Source organism: Chaetodon auriga, chromosome 1, assembly GCF_051107435.1.
Source record: "Chaetodon auriga isolate fChaAug3 chromosome 1, fChaAug3.hap1, whole genome shotgun sequence".
Classification (NCBI taxonomy): domain Eukaryota; kingdom Metazoa; phylum Chordata; class Actinopteri; order Chaetodontiformes; family Chaetodontidae; genus Chaetodon; species Chaetodon auriga.
The window spans coordinates 26987016-27000052 of record NC_135074.1 but is presented as its reverse complement, the minus strand read 5'-3'; the positions used below and the strand labels follow the sequence as shown (position 1 = coordinate 27000052).

At 42.7% G+C, this 13037-nt stretch overlaps 1 protein-coding gene across 1 annotated transcript in view; it reads right to left on the bottom strand.

Annotated features, from left to right (window-relative positions):
• Positions 1-4845: 4845 nt before the first annotated feature.
• Positions 4846-13037, bottom strand: part of trip4 (thyroid hormone receptor interactor 4) — a 69941-nt gene continuing 61749 nt past the window's right edge. The window contains exon 13 of the mRNA XM_076738438.1: positions 4846-5187. Coding sequence (XP_076594553.1) covers positions 5123-5187 — 65 coding nt within the window. The 3' untranslated portion in view covers positions 4846-5122. The remainder of the gene's footprint in view (positions 5188-13037) is intronic.

Sequence of the window (13037 nt, the reverse complement as noted above, 5' to 3'; positions counted from 1 at the left end):
CAGTTAGCTTAGCATAGATGGAGACAGCTATTCTGGTTCTGTCCTGATTTAATAAAATCTCCCTCGTCCAGCGGGCGATTTGAGCAGGGAAGCCTTGTTCACCTCTGGCAGCAGAGAGAGTGCAGGGCCAGAGGGGGTGTTGCCCTTTACTCAGTGTTGAATTTCTAATATTCTCTACAGTATTGTGATAAATACTCAATTCTATACTATGCTGCAGTCTATATACTCTATAGTGTTGTGTCACCTTCATGCCAAAGTGACAAGTAGCAACGTGTTGTCGTGGAAGTGCCAGAGGATCATAGAGACACACTGCTGCCTGTAGTATTCCTATAATATTCTTGTAACATTTCTATGATCATTCAGTTGCATCTGAATGATTCACCCCCAGACCCATGAGGATTACCCCAACCCTAACCCCTAATTTCCACTGGGTTTGTAAGGGCCCCATCAATGAGTGCATTTCCAAGGATGCGTAGCGTCTGCCTTTCAGAAGCATCCCAGAAGCTTCTCTCCACTCTGCTTCATGGAGAATACGCGTCAAGTCTCTTTTTGATGGACGACGCGTCAATCTGCACTGAGAAGATCGAACCGGACAGGAAGTCAGACACGGGAACAGTGAAGGAAATCCAGTAAATTTTCAAAATTTAACACCATGTGCAGACTCCTGATCGCACATCAACAATACACGCGATTAAACCAGACAGAAAAAGCCTACTTACCCATGGTAGAGGCACAAGTATTGAGGGAAAATGACCAAATAAACACAACCCTGTTAAAAATGAACAAATCACCACCTAATTAACATTGTTTGTTTGAACTGTCCAACATGCAAAGTGTAAAAACTACAGGCCCAAGCTTACTGTTTCCAGTCCTTGTGCTATGCTAAGTTAAGCTAACTGGCTGATGGCATACTTACAGATATGAGAGTCGTATCAATCTTCTGTATGAAAGCGAATGGCCGCGCTTCAAAGAGCTATTCCTTTAACTGAGCTACAGATCTGCAGCGTGCTTTCTGTTGGCTTGGTGAAAACTGTGAATGTGTGAAGTCCTGTGATGTTGTGGGAATGAGGGATAATTGTAATCATTTCAGTGCAGTGAATTCTGCTGTCTTGAATGAGCCACGATTGACACCATCCTTTCCTAAATATTTCCTTTGTACATCCACCCTGGCTCACCCAGGCAGTGCTCTGTGACACATTATGAGATGGATGAGCCACAAGCTGCTCCCAGGTTGTATTGTTCCCCAGCCTGCCGCCACCTCTTCTAAAGTGCTCCAAGGCCTAATTCCTCTTCCAGGCCTGTGGGGATGGGGGGATGGGACCCTGCGCCCTCAGTCCAATCAGTCTCTCAGCAAGCACACAAAGGTCCTGCTGCTTCTACAACTGGAAACTTGGCTTAATGGTGAGGAGGGCATACTGCTGGACTGGAATCAATTGCATTTAATTTCAATCAGGAAATTCAGCTGGTCCTGTTTTTCTGTCCAAATGATGAATAAATACATTACCTTTTCATGTCTAATTGAATTTAAAACCATAGCTAACCAGATGAAAGTTGGATGGGGACAGGAATTTTAGCTGTGGTGCTCAAAACTGGATGACACCCTGCTCGTTGCAATGCTTCATCCACTCTGATTTGCTCATCTCCCCCATCCATCACGAACAGCGGGGTGGCTGGTTTGTCATATGGCAGAAGAAGCACTGACCAAACACAGAAACACTGCTGATAGTAAGTTGGCATGATTTAAAAGAAAAGTTTGGCGTTTTGGGAAAGATGCTTATTCAGTTTCTGTTGGAGTGTCAGATGAGAAGACTGATAGCACTCTCATGTCTGTTAAATATGAAGCTGGAACCAGCACCCAGTTAGCTTAGCATAGCACAAAGACAGGAAACAGGTGTATACAGGTAGACCTGCTCTGTCCAAAGATAACAAAATCTAGCTTCCAGCACCTCTAAAGCGCACTGATTAACATCTAATATCTTGTTTAATCTGTTAGTTTAATGATATTTGTGGTTTCACAGTGACTTACGAGCTGCTTTGGCTCTGAACAAATGCTTCTGTGTCTGAACAAAGAATAGTCCGGCACATAATTCCCTGTAAAATGGCAAATTGTCTTTTTACACTTGTTTTTTTTTTGTACAGTTTAGACAAATGAGATATAATTAATTAATTAGTGAGCTTCAGATGTGCTGTCAGATGGATTCTGTTAAAGGCAGGCTAGCTGTTTCCCCTTGTTTCCTGTCTTAAGCTAAGCTAACAAGCTTCTGTCTGTAGCTTCACATGTAACCACTGTATCTAGTCATCCAGCTCTTTACCAGGATGCACTAAAAATAAGCATAGTTGCCCAAATGCCAAACTATTCCTTTAAAAACAGATGGATTTGCTGCTTTTCATCTACAGTTACAGCTCACCGCAGCTCAGACAGCATGGCTGCTTCAATATTTAAATGGATCACCTAGAACATTTCTTCCACACAAGTACATCACATCTTTTGTGCATGAAAAACCAACAGCACATGATCTTATGGCTTTATCTAAAGAGGCTTAAAAACTGCATGTGCTTAATTGTTCGGCATCACAACGACTTGTTTATTTGAGCTTGCTCGTCTGTTCTCATCCGGAGAAATGCCCCTGATCTGGAAGACAGAAGAAAAGGCCACCCACAGGGCAAGTAGCTGTCACTGCTGATTCACTGGGGGCTGAATTTCGTAAATTCTTAAGCAGCCTCTCTGGAAAAAAATCCACCTTCTATGGTGAAACTTCACAAAAGAGACCTCTTACATTCTCTGGGTGGGAGATTACTGGGAGGGCTGGTGCAATTATGCGTTCTCATGCTGAATGGAGTGGAGCGGAGAGTTGTAGCTAATCTGCAACTCAAACAAGAGTAAATCTAAGCTAATCAACGGCGAATTACAATGCCAGGCACAGGCAAAAACATAACTCAGGATGGGTGTGTGTGCTGGTGATTCATGCTATGCTTTTCAAACCATGGTGAAATACGCCCTCAGGCAAGAAACAGCTTAGTCAAAGAGCCACTCAACACATTTGGAAGGAAATAAACACACAGCAGTGCAAGACCAGGTACGGTGCTGAGACGCAAAATGACATCGCACTGGCAGATTATCAATCAGAGCCTGTCACAACAGCGCTTTAATCAGGGGAAAGACTTCATAATAATGGAGCTAAAAACCTGGCGTTTAGTTGAATATAGGCACAGGAGACTTTTAAGAAGCATAAATAAATGATTTCAGAGGAAGGAGTCTGTGCACGTTGGGCTCCTGAAGAGATTGAAGTCTTACTGAAGATTTGGCATCTTTGTTGGCTTTTGAAGGAAGAGAAGATGCTGGCATGGTGAGGCAGTCTGCCAGGAATCTGATAACCCTTTCAAATGCAGGCTTAACCCATGTCTTTTGAGTCATACCGAACTATTCTTCACGACTGAAATACCAAGCAAAAGACTTTGGTTTGTGAGCGCAGTTCTGTAAAAGCCTGTTTGTCTGATTTTCAAAAGCACTTAAAAGTCATTCAACACAGTCAATAGTGTGAAAAAATCTGGAGTAATCCTGTAGGATTTCTTATCTTAATGCACTAACTTTGGTTAATGCAACACCGACGACGTACAATCGCGTTAAAGCATCTCTGTGATTAACAAGAGTGGAATTAATAGCTGAGGGGGCAGAAAGTTGCCACTAATGATATCAGTGGAGAAATGAGGACTTTCCATTGGCCACAGTTGCCACAACATGACACACAAGTGAGGCTCGGTCCCCAAAATCCATTTGAAGTTATAATCCTTTCAATGACATTTTTGATACTATTAATGGCAGCATTTATTGTACTGTAGCCGTTAAATGTTTGTATGCTCATCAGGTGCCTCTCTGTGTCAGTTTGTGTTGTTCCTGCTCTGCATTGGAACACCATGCAGGGACTCAAAGGAAACAACGCATGCACAAACTGGGTGAAAGGGAATACAGACACAAGTCAGACGATCCATGCTGCATCCTTGCATCCATACACACCCGAGGCTTTTCTGGGCGTGATGCTACAGGTACAGGAGAGCAGATGAACTGCATCCAAGACGTCTAAGCCCAATAATAAATCCATGAGTCTGAGGGTGGCTTACACTCCTTTGAGGCAGGATTTTACAACTCTGAATAGTTTTCATGGCAGCAATAATTCTCTCTTCCCACTCAGTGCTTGTGAGGTAAACAACAGAATTAGCACAATGCTAAAGTTTAGACGCTATAAGGTATGGAATGTGCACATGCATGTCTTTGATTAGTCTAAACAGTGTGTTGCTGGGTGACGCTGGATTACACTGATGAGCCATGATCGACTTTTTGCTTGACGACCCTGCATTTTGTTTAACTAAAGCCCTCTGCGTCACCCCCGCCCCTGCTGTGCCAATGTAATGCTCTCATTGAAATTAATGAGAAGGCTGTGTTTTTAATGCAGCAGTTGTTGGTCTGACTCCGATGAAGAAGAGAGAGGGACAGCTCAATTATTTTCTGTTGTCTGAGGGCTAAATTAAAGCAAAATTAAGCAGTTTCTATTTATCATTCCAAAAACACCTGTTTGGAAAATTCCACAGGTAAACAGGTTCATTGGTAACAGGTGATAGTATCATGATTGGGTATGAAAGGGGCATCCTGGAAAGGCTCAGTCGTCAACAAGCGAGGATGGAGCGAGGTTCACCACTTTGTGAACACATGATTGGATAAAGGAGATTAATACATGGGCTCATCTGTTTATTTACATTTTACAGTCCCTACTTCTTTGAAATTAGGGTTTTTACAAGCTTTTTTCATACTGACAAACCTAATTTTAATTGGAATAAGAGAAGCACAAAAATGAAACCGGGATCATTTTATTTCTGCAAACAATCAAATACAGAAAAAGCAGACTGTAGAATTTGTCTAAATGATGAAAAATCAATGGCCTGCGTTCTTTTAAGCAATATTGCTTTTGCAAAAACACAGAGCTGGAAACGATAACATGTCAGCGTTGACAGCCCCTGATAAAATGTTGGGACAATCCAGAGATGAATGTGGCCAGTTTCTGAGGAACATAATTTTCCATGTTCCTGTGAGATCAGGCTGTTTTTCCTCCTCAGCTTCTCCTCTCAGTCACTCGGCAGCTGACGGGACCAGCCCCTTCTTGGCACCCTGAAGGTACTGACTCTCCAGCTTCCCTGTGAGAGAAAGGGGGTGAAAGGGGAGGGTGGGCGGGGAGAAAAGAGGAAGGGATGAATCAAAACACCATCAAAGGGACAGAGTGACCTTTCTGAGAGCTCAAGGCCCGCTGATTAGAGGCGGCTTCGGATAGACAGTGGAGAGAAAGGAGACGCACAGAGACACAGAGAGACGATGAGGTAAAAGGCCAATGAGACCTTTTATTCTACGGCAGAGAGCGATTAGACCACAGGCTTTGTTGGCAGCGAAATAAGGTGTCTTTTAATTCAGTTATATAGATGTACATTGAGGATAATCCACTGGTAACAAAGGGCACACACAAAGGATGACAACATGCGCTGTTCATCAACAAAAACAGAGAATAATACTGAGCTACAAGTGAACGCACCTCATATATAAATTACACGCAAACAATACTACAACAAGTCATTCAAAGCTGTCATCAAACTCACACACACACTCATTAAAACAGTCACAAATGCTGTCACTCAGAGGAAAGAGGGTCAGTTCAAGCTAATAATAAAATGCATTGTGATCTGGTGTCCCGGTTGTTCACTTTCAACTCAACTAAGAATGTGTAGTATCTCAACAACCTGCTGTGGATAGCACGGCCCTATAAATAAAGACACAGTCATGCTGACGCCAGACCTTTTTCATATAAGTCACCGTGGTGATAATGATAGCTGTCTTGAGTAATGCACTGCAGTAAATGGCATGCCATGGTTAAAGGGTAGTGGCATCAGAATGCAGAATATCATCATAATCCAGCATAGACAGTTCAGTGGATTGTAGATTTTTTTGTTGCGAAAGGAGACAAAAGCTTCACTATCGGTACAAAAGTTCAAGTTGAATGATCAGGCTTGGAGTGATGTGTTCAGTGGGAGTTGTTGTGATATATCACCAAATTCCTGTAATGCTGTACTGTATCTAACAGATTTCCATTGAAGTAGAAGCATGAAACCTCTGTGCGCTTGTGGAATGCACATTTTGTCTTTTTGGAGTTTAGAACAAGCTTCAGATTATTAAAATATATCTGCAGGTCATTAAAATCAGACAGCAATGTGGAGAAGGCCGGATATGCAGAAGAGGCGAAGGCATACAAGATGCTCTGCATACACATTTAAGCAGGTGAAAGTGTGAGTGAGATTGAAATCTCTTTTTCAAGAGCACAGGTCGTATTGATTCTGTTTTTTACACATTTATGAACACAGATAAGAAGGAAGCAGTCAAGGACAGATTTATATATACAACCTGGATTCGAAAACAGTTGTGATGCTGCGTAACACATAAATAAAAACTGAATACAATCATCTGCAAACCGTGTTTATCGACAACAGTTTTACAAAAAAGAAAGAGAAAAGAAAAAGTTTAATCTTGGAAAAATGGTTTTCTATGTGTGATTTGAAGTTCTGACTATAAACACTTACATATTGTGACTCTTTCAAGTTCAACCCCTGTGAGCAGCTGAGAACTTCAGAAGATTAGATGTTAATTCACTACCATTTAAAAATAACACAAACTTAGATTAGTCTGCATTTAACGCCAACTTGAGTTAAATGAGAATGAACAACATCAAAGACAGACTGCAGGAATTCAAGGGGTTGTACAACAGATATGGAGAACAGCAGTGGTCCTTGGATGGAGCCCTGGGGAACACCTTCTGATACAAGACAGCACGTCCAGATAAGCCAGTATTGCAGAGTGTATCCACCAAAGTGACATGGTCGTCTGCGTCAAAAGCCTTGGACAAATCAATAAAAATAAGACAATGAAGATTCTTCTTGCATCACATGTGGATACAGTGCAGTCATTGAAAGCAAAAGAGGTGCTGAGGGAAACGTGCTGATAGGCATGTGGAAGAGAGCCAGAGTACTGACGCAATCCAAGCCAGTGCATTAATAATCGGATCTGGGTTTTTCATCCTCCTGAGTCCAATGATGGTGTTGCATGATGTCTCATGTCAACAGGAAATCAAGCCAAGAGACACAACGTTGTGGACAAATGAATTAAAATCAAGATTACCCGGGGTCTGAAACAAGTTCAAGCACCAGAATCGACTCAATCAGACTGACCAGTATGTTTCAGAAACAACAGATCTCACTCAGACAACACTAGAACAGTCACACGGACATACAGACAGGTCCAGACGTGCTGTGGCCATCTTGGTTAATAGTGTGGGGGCTATTATTGATCCTTCTGGGACAACTTTATCAACCATCTTGATTTGAAACCACCTTGAAGCAGTCTGAAGTACTTAAAATGCTGTGCTGTATCTACTATATTTCCATGAAGAGCATGGACTGTGCAGGGACATCAAAGCTCCGTGCTCTTGTGAAAAGCAAACATTTTGTCTTTTTTGGAGTTGAACAAGCTTGAAATGAACAAAAGAGTATAAGAGTGTGAGACCTGGAAAAGGGCTGATTTGTGGTAGAGCTGATGGTATACAAGATGATATCATCAGCTTAAAAATGGACACTGCAATATTCAGTTGGGGAAATAAATATTTGTGCATACAGTAAATGGTTGGGAGCCTGATACTGATCCTTGCAGGACACCATCTGCAACAGTCTCAGCTCCACCAAAGTGATATGACTGCACCAGGTATCAACAGCATAACCAACAAAAAGCAGGACATTTAAAGTGCTTCAGTTGTAACAAATAAAAACCACACTATACAACTGTTTCTAAGTTCACTCCCACTCAATGTGTCCAAGAAATGTTAATATCTGTGCATGTTTCTTAGTCTGCCAAGAATGTAACAGTCAAGGATTCCTTCGTTAATACTTTTGGATTTTGTACCTGAGCCAGCAACCTGGCACCTGTAGCCACCTGCACTGACTTGCTGATTAGCAGGCTACCATTTCCAAGCGGTAACACAGAAGCCTCCACTGTTGTAGAATCTGTTGCCCACTAATTCATGTGAACCTCAGATGAGAAGGTCTACAAAAATGAAAACAGCTGAGAATCTCAAAGAGGGATTTTATCGAGTTGCTATTTATATAAATGCTTGTAGCTATGGTGTGCAAACAAAACCCCTGCAGCCACTGACCGGAGCTGACCTCCTAATCTACTGTAACTGACACTTTCCTCTCTCAATACACAATTCTCAATATCAGCCGTATTTCATTCCGTTAGAGTTCGTTCTTACAAACCGTGGTGTGCTGCTTTGTCCCTTTCTGTGCAGAACAACCTCTGCTGGGTTTTGATAACCTGTTTTGACCTCATCCTTGACTGCAAGGGAAATAATAACCCTGTGTCTCTCTGCCTAACAAGACTCCTGCTTGTCAAACCACCACATTAGCTGGCTGTTTTCCCCTTGGCTGAGGCAGGGGAAAAAATGATACAAGTGTGACAGGCAGGGGTGGTGGTTGTCACTTGTGCTTTCTTTTCATGTTGTCACGTTACGGCTGAACTCTGTGGGTAGTTGAAGCATAAACAAGGTGTTTAGGAGAAGTGCTGTTTGCTCACCATTTCCAAGTCTGTCTGAATGGCTGTCAGTGTCTGTCTGTTCTGCCAAGAGCAAGTGCTGCTGAGGCGTGGAAATACCTCTGGAATGTTGGGGTGAATGGTGCCAAAAGTTTATCCAAGATTACTTTAATGATAAATCTACCATAACAGAAATACATCATTCTCGCTTCCTCTCGGGTGTTGTGTGAATGAGAGTCAGTATTGTGGAAAATAGGCTCTGGCAGTTTTTCTTGTCATGACACGGTGACATTTCTGCGAAATGTTGAGTATGAGCATATATGGAAACAAACTGATTATATAAGTCAAAACAAGCACTCACGGAATGAGCATTTGGCAGCTGTACTGTGCCAGTAACTCATTGGGCCAATGTCAACACAGTTAGCCCCATATGTGTTATAGCATAATGAAACATTCTTCAACTTCAAGAACACCTAATGATGCTGAAATGAAAGGGCATGATGTAAAAAGTTTTGACTTTCTCAAAGAATACATGAAACATGTTGGAGTGATAGGTCAGATTTCCTGTAAGTATGGCTCTCTCTGCTAGCCTTGGCTTGCTAAACAAAAGTGAATTGGACATTTTAAGCCACAATACTACATAAACTACATGAACTATTCACAACAAAAGGCCAAATCTTTTATGCATTTTCAATGCAGGATTTGGCTCTACGACCTCACTTGAGCTACCAGCTGCCTGGAGGAGTTACAATAGCATACATCACTGTATGTAGCAATGAGAGCAACAAGCTATAAACACAACACTGAAACACATTATTACCACCTTACAAAGTTGCTAAACAGTTGCTTACTCACACGACTAGCATATTCACAGTCATCACCACCTGGCAAATGTAAGATCAATGTAAATAAATCAAATAATGTCTACTTTTGTCTCCAACTCCTGAGGGAAATGGTTGGCTCTTTAGCTGATAAATGCTTCATTATGTTCACCAGCTCGTCGCTAAACTGATCAGCTGACCGCTATGAGAGCCGTGAGAGTGAACCAAAACTGTTGGGTCCAGAAAACCACAATGAGGCACTGTTAGTACAAAATAATCTAGTCCAAATTCTTCTTATTATTGAGTCATTACTTAACAGCTGGGGTGTGATAGGCTGTGTGACATTGCTTCCTCAGTGTTTGAGTGTGAGTTTAGCCTTAGTAAGAGTTAACAGTCACACAAGTTCTGTCACCATCGCAACTTAAAGACTATTTATGCTGCTTAAAGAAGTGACTGTTGGAAAACACTTTGTATTTTTTCTTACGCGGGGAAAACACTTTGAGAAGTGCCCTTTAGGCAATTTCCCACACTTATTAAAATACATCCTAAAGTGAAACATGGAGCAATAATGAGGTTTTGTGCAACTGGCTGCAAACGACAAAGGACAACAGCAACAACAACACTGAGCACAGTAAGTGGACCTTGTTGTCACAACTGTCAGAGGGAACGCTCTCTGGTTGTATGAACAAGTGAGATTCATTATATCCACCAGGGAAGTCAATTCAACATTGCTACATATTCCATGGGTGAGGGCGACTTTTGTTAATGGCTCTGGAGCTGCTGAGCTGTCGCATTTCAGAGTAGGAGCTGCGGAGCTCAGAGAGCTGGAGGGAACGCAAGTAAAAGTGGGGGAGGGGGGTGAGTGAGGGAGTGGGTGGAAAAAACAGAGAGACAGCAAAAAATGAGACAGAAGGGATGAGGGCAGGGGGAGAGAGGGAGGGGTGCTGGGAGAAAGGATACAGATAGGACAGCAGGAGAGGCAGAGAGAGGGAGAAATAGAAAGGCTGGCCCATCGATTGGCTGAGATAATTTCCCATTGATTGCTGCACTGTTTGGAGACTGCTGGAGAAAGGTTTATTGCCCACATGCTGCAGCTGGGGAGGAGGCCATAAAATAAGCACAGGTTGTCTGCAGAGGGCTGGCTCTCCATCATCAAGACCGTAAAACACGCTGCCGAACACACACTCAGCCACACAGATGCTCATGCACTACACTTGGATACTCTTCTTAGATATTCACAAATATGACCGCATGCATACTATTCCTATTAGACCTAATGGGAGAATACAGCTCATCGGTGATGGAAAGCGCACTCACGTAACCCCTTGAAAATCCAGGGACAGTAGTGCAAAGTGTATCTATTAGACTGAAATAGAGGTCCATTGACATTCTCCCTGACATCAATAACATGCAGGCCCATCCACTTCCTTGCAATAATAATCACAAGAATAATTGGCTGGTTGCGGTTTCTCCTTCTGTGAGACAACCTGCCAAGCACTAAAGAATAAAAAGCCAGAACTTTGTATTCTACCCTTTTATTACACAGCGGTCCCAATGCACCTGGATAATAAAGCTAGAACAGCTATGCATATAGACTTTAACCACATGTTGATACACCTTCTGATGACACACTTTGACACGAGGAAATTATTTCATGCCTACAAATGATGACACAGAAAGGGAAAGTTAAAAGTGGAGCACCACCAGCTCTGTGATTGAGTGTAGCACCTTCAACAGTATCTGTTACATTGACTCCCACTGGGCTCCCACAATAAGTCTATCACAAGTATACTGCCTGGAGAGTGGAGAGAAGTTAAGAGTGAAAAAGCTTTCAACAATCTGAAACTAAATGGCAGGATTTAATGGTTTGAATTCAAATATTGTTTCAAGGAACAGACTGGAAGGCGTGTATTCCACCAGTGCTCTGGATTTTTTTAGGAAATGCTCATATGAGCTGATGAAGGGGGTCTGGGCTGGTGCTAAACTCATGGATCAACCAAGACCAGCAATGTGTTAGCTTGTCTCTCTACGAAACAAAGACGCCTATAAAAACTGGTCACAACTGTAAAGCTTCATTTTCAGACATGGCTAAGAGTTCACAGCCATGCTAGCAGCTCTAAGAGGCTGCAAAGCACTTTGTGCTAAACGATAATAGCATGCCAACACGCTCACAATGACAACGCTAATATGCCGATGGTTAGGCTTGTTTATGGTTGACCATGTTCACGGTCTTAGTTTAGCCTGTTAGCAGGAGTGTGATTAGTTTTGCTGGCGCTAAAAGTCAGACAGTCATTAGATTCATCATCTGGGAACCATGAATGTACGTACACAGGTTCAAGGCAATCCATCCAATGGTTGCAGAGATATTTCCGTCCAATGAACCGACATTGCCATCCCGAGAGCCACGTTGCTAGTGAGGCTAAAAGGTCGAGTAATTCCCTACAACAGCTGGGTAATTTTTAGGAGAGTTGAAAACTGGAGGAAATACTGTATTCATGGGGACTATTTTCAGCTGTGGATTGATATACGTTGAGTGCTCTCCTGAGAACTTACAGCACCAGGTTGGTGTATGTGGGACTGGCTCAGACTTAACTACAGTGTCCGTGTTCATTATAATCAACACAATGTGTGGCTCATTTATGCGTTTTTAATAGTTTGGCCAATAATGGAGCTCTATGGCACAGAGGAATAATCTGCATCAGGCTTTGGCTACACAGGCTATACTCGTTAGGATCAATTTATGGTTCATTTTGGTCTTTTTATGGGATTTGTTTGCAATAACAAAAATATCACCAGCTTTATTCGTTACCACATAAGAAGAATTCAGTGAACCTATTTTAACAAAGCTTGCAGCAGTCAATCCGGCTAAAATGCTTCTGAGAAATCAGATGTGGCAGCTGTATTTCCCATATTTCAGTAAGCACGACTGGTCCAATGGTTTTGAAGATGAAGTGAAAGGACTCCTAGTTCCTGATAAATCGAATAGGATTTTCAAAAAGGCTCTGTTCTGACTTCAGCTCAGCAACACTGCCCTTCCATCTTCTTTTTCTTATCTGGCCTCAGCTTAGTACACCTCCAGCTGAAGTCATTCTGCACGTGAAACCAAGCCGACAGCCTCGAGCACTGCGGGAAAGTGGATGTGTACAAAACCCTCGGTAGGCAGGGGAGAACAGCGAGAGAGGAGGGGAAAAACTGCCTGGATTCCCATCTTGCTGTTAGTCACACCTAATTTACATTCCCTTCCTGCGCTGCCGAGCTGGTGAATTTACAAGTGGATAGCGAAGGTGCTGTTTGAGACTTGTGTTGGCATGCTGTTTGCAAGGGGTTAGGGAGACGCGTGAACCATGCTTCCCACTGCAGAGAAAACAGTCTCTCTCCATCTCTTGGTCCAAACCTCCCCGCCTGAAGCTGTTTTCACAGACACTGAGGGGCTGTAATGGCTGAGTGATTTCTCCAACCAACAGCGCGCTGTTGAACCGGTTTAGTCACGCACATGACAGTTCATCACAACTCGCTAGAGAGCCGGTGTCTGACAAGTCGAGGACAGCAAAAGTAGTGCTGGTTGGTGGGTGGATGTGGAGCAGTGAGGACATGGTGATAAC